This window comes from Oncorhynchus mykiss, chromosome 19 (assembly GCF_057628025.1).
Source record: "Oncorhynchus mykiss isolate SJ-2025 chromosome 19, ASM5762802v1, whole genome shotgun sequence".
NCBI classification, from domain to species: Eukaryota; Metazoa; Chordata; class Actinopteri; order Salmoniformes; family Salmonidae; genus Oncorhynchus; species Oncorhynchus mykiss.
The window spans coordinates 62,052,049-62,058,206 of NC_143040.1; the positions used below are offsets into that span (position 1 = coordinate 62,052,049).

Sequence of the window (6,158 nt, forward strand, 5' to 3'; positions counted from 1 at the left end):
TAACCTACCACACACACACACACACAACCTTTCACCTCCTTAAAATCAACTGGATTAATCAAATATGGTTTGCATTTCTTCATAGCTCATAAATTACAATACTAGAGCAGTAAGAAGGAACATGGGTCTAGAAATGACACTGACACATTCAAAAACACTGCTGCAATCCTAGGCACCTTGTGAGTATATTACTGAGTCCAGGCAACTGGCTGGACACGATATGTAGAGGTGTTCACAGTTTACTGCAGTGTCTAATTGGGCAAACAGACATGAGGCCTTACAACAAGCTCTGTGAAATTGGTTGTTGATCATTGCTAAACAACCATTTTCAGGTCTTGCCGTAGATTTAAGTAGATTTATGTCAAAACTGTAACACGGCCACTCAGGAACATTCACTATAACAGGATGCATCCAACACTATGCTTAAAAATATGTTTTGGAATATTTGTATTCTGTACAGGCTTCCTTCTTTTCACTCTGTCAATTAGGTTAGTATTGTAAAGTAACTACAATGTTGATCTATTCTCAGTTTTCTCTTATCACAGCCATTAAACTCTATAACTGTTTTAAAGTCACCATTGGCCTCATGGTGAAATCCCTGAGTGGTTTCCTTCCTCTCCGCCTAGTCAGTTAGGAAGAACGCCTGTATCTTTCTAATGACTGTGTGTATTGATACACCATCTAAAGTGTAATTAATAACTTCACCATGCTCAAACGTATATTCAATTTCTGCTTTTTTATTTTTACCCATCTACCAATAGGTGCCCTTCTTTGTGAGGCCTTGGAAAATCTCCCTGGTCTTTGGTTGAATCATTGTTTGAAATTCACTGCTTGACCGTGGTACCTTATAGATAATTGTATGTGTGGGGTACAGAGATGAGGTACTCATTCAAGAATCTAAAATCACTATTATTGCACACAGAGAGTCCATGCAACTTATGTTACTTGAACTTATTTAGGCTTTTCAGCTTTCATTTTCAAAAAACATAATTCCACTTTGACATTACGAGGTATTGGGTGTAGGCCAATGACAACAAATCTGAAATGAATCCATTTTAAATTCAGGCTGTAACAACAACATGTAGAAAAAGTCAAGCGGTGTGAATACTTTCTTTAGTCAGAGCTAGAAATGTCAGATTATTTCATGCAAAACAATTGTGCACATTTAGCTCTATCATCAAAATTATACAGCAAGTAACAGATCACGTGATCATTTATTTCTAGATTCGTAAGGGTAGCCTCAAGATCTCTCTCAATATTGGTGACCATTCATTTAATATTTGAGTGATATAAAATAAAAGTGAACTATACCTGACCAGTATGAGTGGTTTAGGTGAATTTCCCATCCTTTGTGGGCTCTGCCTGTCAAGCAGCAGAAGGGAGCATTTGCAGATGTACTATTAGCTGATAATGTTTACTTTGAAAGCTACCAGTAGAACCTGTGTACAGTTGGCTAAACATAGTGATAAGTAAACATAAGGTACTTTCTTCTCCAACCAACATAGGCCTACCTAGTGAAGTTAGCTAACATTATCTCCTTTTCAACACTGTTTTTAAGAGTATTTAATCACGATTGCTGCTGACAGACATGATAGGCTGCATTGATTGACGGACCACGTCAAATTGGCTAGCTAGCTGATAACAGATCATTTCAATATGCCAAGTTAACAAGCTAACTTTCAAGGGATAAACTAGATGGCTATACTTGCTTGTCATCTATAGTGGTGATGACAGTAGTCCGACTGACATCTTTACCAAGACATGTTGATGTCAAGCTCTTTCCAAAAGCCAATGATACGTTGTTTGATTAGCTAGCTAGCTAGCTACAAGACAAATGGATAGGCTCTGAAATGAAAAGATCAGTTGATGTTTACTGGTCATGTAAGCATACAATTACTTGCTGTATAACTCTGATAATAGAGCTAAATGTGGAATAATCTGAAATGTGTAGTTCTGACTATGCTTTTCAAGAGGTGATGATATTAAAACCAAGTCATTTATCAAATGTATTTAACAATCCCTTGGAAATGGCACGTAGTTGTCAACGGTTTTAGCGGAGCTGGGGGTCTATTGAGATGTTTTATTGATAACGACCTATAACCCAGTGCATTTCCAGTTGTCACTAGTTACCACAGCCATGAAAACAAAATGGTGCTTTTTAGTCTTAATTTAAGGTTAGGCATAAGGTTACCAGTGTGTTTTAAAATCAGATTTATAAAAAATAAAAAAGTTGTAGACATAGGCAGGGCTGAGCCATAATTATGACTGTCGCTGTGGTAACAAGTGATGACCAGCTTTTCCTGGTCAAGTCATCAATAATTGTAAAAACTCTTGGCCCCACTAGGCCACTTAAATTCAATCCAACCATTTTTATCCAGATTTTTATTTATTTATCGAAACTGACACCAGGGATCAGCATTCCACCTTTAGGTGTCTGTAGAAAGATTAAGCACCAACAGGTGCCTGCCCCATCACACCTCTAGAAACACAAGCCTTCTCTCTAATTGGGATGTGTAGATAAATCAGTCTGAGCTTCCCTAGAATCAAAGCCTCAATCCAGTGCCAGGATATCATTCTGACAACATGCACTCAAAGTTTGAGGCGTGTAATATTGAGTCATATCTAAGAGAGGGAAAGCGTACTATCATAAGGAGATACTGTCTGTATGTATGTATGCATGAGGAGGACAAACAGACTACCTTTGTTTAGCATGGGGCAGCAGGGTAGCCTAGTGGTTAGAGTGTTGGATTAGTAACCGAAAGGTTGCAAGTTCAAATCCCCGAGCTGACAAGGTACAAATCTGTTGTTCTGTTCCTAGGCCATCATTGAAAATAAGAATTTGTTCTTAACTGACTTGCCTAGTTAAATAAAGGTAAAAAAATAAAATGACGCTACTGTCCCTCCTGCAGCATTTCATGAACATGGATGAAGCTAAGCAGTACATGCAAACAACAGCAATAAAGCAGATTTGGGGACATGAACAAGGGGTGGGTCTCCTTTGACTGCCAGTTAGTATTATCCCAACACATGACTGCTATGAAATGTGGCATTTATGGATGACATCTTTAACTGTTAATACACAACAGGAACAAAAAAAAAAAAAAAAAAGATAACCATGTGGGAAATGCTCAGTCAGTGCTCTCATTAGGGTTAGGTGGTGGGGGTGGGTTTTCATAGAACAAAGCGGAAGTGTTCTTTCTGTTAACGACCTGCAAGTTTGATGAAGACCTCTCAAACACACAGATACTGGGGCAAAACTAACCCATCTATAAACCACAGGAAAAGTCCTATTCTCGGGCGTGGCCTATTGATGGAAAATAAATACCGAATTTATTGAACAGGTGCCACATTAATTGCAAAGCTCTTCTATTCCTCAATAGACATTCCATTTTTAAAAATAAAGAAAATGTAGCGCCATTGTTTGCATGATATAACTGTTTCCATTGAACTGTCCATGTTTTCCTGGTAAACTCTCTGGGCCAAGATGTTCGTTTTTGAAATCGTTGATTGTAAACTAATGGTCAAAGGAGATGTCCCAAGTAAACAAAGCAGCTAAAACCGATTATGCGGTTCTATTATCCAATAAAAGCTAAGTGGCTATTGTTATATTCTGTACATAACAGCAACATCAGAACGGTGTAAAATAAATGACGATTAGTAGCCTAATTGGAGAAAACAAGTTCCCACTTTCCTCTGTTTGAGAGCAATGCAGAACAAATGGCTCTAGTGCTTGATGAAAACGCCCAACCATTCGGGAAAAAAGCCTACTGTGATAATATAGCATTTTGGCCAGTTAGTTTAGAGTACCTTTATAACCGACATAGGTACTACAACTAGGTCTAAGTAATGCATTATAACCTTCGACGTGTCCGGTGATGCTACCGAATGTGGACCTTGAAGTAGCCTATAGGCTTTGGAATTCACCACACCACTCACCTCCTCCAAAGCAGTCACGGTATTCCTACAGTGGGACATTCTAGTGGTGAAGTTTGATGCAGTTGGCGCTTTATAATCTTCATTTGTCTCCGCCATGAACTCGGACACTGTAATTTGGTCCGGCATACTTTATTCTTTTAGAAAATATATTGTATTCCTTCCTGTTAAACACCCGGGATTTAATTCGAAGTTTACGTTTACAATAATATAAAAGTCTGATAAAATGCTCTCATGTAAACCATTGCTAGATGTGTGTTATTCCCTTGTTCGCGCTCGAGCAGTCACACTGCAACAATGTTGCGCGCCTGATTGTAACAGTCGCTGCGGTAGCCTTTCCGATTCCAGATGGGTCGCGGTCACTGCTCTTCCCCGTCAATTTGGCGGGTCCCACTCGACTTGCAGGGAAATCCAAAAAGATTAAGCTTCTATTATTTTCTCTTCTGTAGGTGCCCTCTCTCTTCCGAACCTCAAATAAAGCCTGTTAACTTCTTTCCAAGCGTGGGAAACAACGAGGCGTTCTAATGCAAGCTCAGAAATTGACAAAGGTGAAGGAGGGATTCAATGGATGTGCACGATCCAATGGAGATCCCCAGCTGGTCAATTTGACCCAATCAGAGTCGATGGAAGGCGTGGTCTCTGTCATCATTACAGCGGCATCCAGAGGTTTTTTAAGGTAGATCAAAACTCATGAAATAGCCTATATAAATAATTCTGAATCTGTTTATTATTATGTTTCCATCAATTTTAAGATTAAACTGTGTCAGACTAAGATCTATTTTCTTAATTCCTACGCACATTAAACTACAGTTCATTTATTGTTTTGACCTACTTCAGTCAATTCCATTTTTGTCATTTATCAGATGCTCTTATCCAGAGCAATTTACAGGAGAAACTAAGTACCTATTGACAGGTTTTTCACTTAGTGGGCTCAGAGATTCAAACCAGTGACCTTTTGGTGAATGGTCCAACACTTAACCACTAGGCCAGTGGTTCCCAACCAGGTGTACTAGGTCCCCTGGGGGTACTTGGCCTATAAACAGGGAGTACTTGAGAAGACTCATGACACCATAGACCTACTGGTAAAATGCACGTGAGGGGGTACTTCAGAAGTACTCCAGGCAGGGCAAAATTCAGTTGGTGGTACAGTAACTCGAAAAAGGTCGGGAACCACTGCGCAAGGCTAGCTGCCACCTAAATGGACTATAAAATGAAATAAAATAATTATTAGCAACGGCTTGACATTCAAAGTCTTGGAAAGTCACTAGAGAGTGCATTATTAATTATTTTATGGTGCATTTGGGTTAGGCTATATCACCGTATTTTCCATGCTGTTTGATGGTTAAAAATGTAGCTACTTTTTATGTTTGGGGAAAACATGAGCTCTTTGAATACAGTGTTAAACACAGAACATGCATATTTAAGTCTTTATCAGAAGAGCCTTCTTTTGACGTTGCTACATCAAACAATCCTGCCTGTCATATGAGAAAATAGTAGTTTGTCTATTTCTCTCTCGTTTCATTGTTATTTTATTGTAGAATGTATGATAACACTAACTTCCTGTAGCACTTGCTTTCTTCCTGTAGGGCTCCAGAGAGCAGGTACACTTTGTAATGTAAAAGCCTTAATCCTGATTGACTCCTTCTGTCATTCCAGTAGGCCTAATTCACCAAGAGGAGAACGAGACGGATTGAGAGAGATGTAGAGAGAAGGAAAGACCAATAGAGAGACAGACAGACAGACAGATAGGCAGGAAGGCAGACCGAGACAGAGACCTGAACACTTGGTTCTTATGACATGAGGATCACTTCCAGTTCACTTCCTCATCATGTTTCCTGCCTCCTCTCTCTGTCCACCTTTGGTCATGGAGGGAAGGCAGGCTCCCATTTTAAGAAGCATTCATACAACTAATGTTAACACTGACAAGGTGTTTCTACTATGGCGATGCTAGCGTTGCACCCTGCTGCGTCGGAACAAAAGACTAATTAAAATGATAATTTAGTGGAGGATTACTATCTCTATCTCTGTGCACTCTACTAGAAAAGCATACACCAATTATATCTAGTCATATTAGTACTGCCATGATACAGTGAGCAGAGTATCCTCATGGGAGGAAACACTCACTTGTTTTTTAGAAAGTACAGCCAGAAATAGATATTAAACTTTCATATTGCTTCCAAAACATTGTTGAGAAGTAAAAAAAAATAAAAAATAAACAATAAAAA

The 6,158-nt window shown here is 39.0% G+C and overlaps 1 protein-coding gene across 4 annotated transcripts in view; it reads right to left on the reverse strand.

The window, feature by feature from the left end:
- Positions 1-4,535, reverse strand: part of LOC110498112 (arf-GAP with SH3 domain, ANK repeat and PH domain-containing protein 2) — a 105,327-nt gene extending 100,792 nt beyond the window's left edge. For 3 of the 4 annotated variants that reach the window (XM_090211478.1, XM_036955080.2, XM_036955079.2), the window contains exon 1: positions 3,937-4,535. In XM_090211478.1, coding sequence (XP_090067604.1) covers positions 3,937-4,062 — 126 coding nt within the window. In that variant the 5' untranslated portion in view covers positions 4,063-4,535. The remainder of the gene's footprint in view (positions 1-3,936) is intronic. The other variant, XM_090211477.1, reaches the window with a different exon arrangement.
- Positions 4,536-6,158: the final 1,623 nt, after the last annotated feature.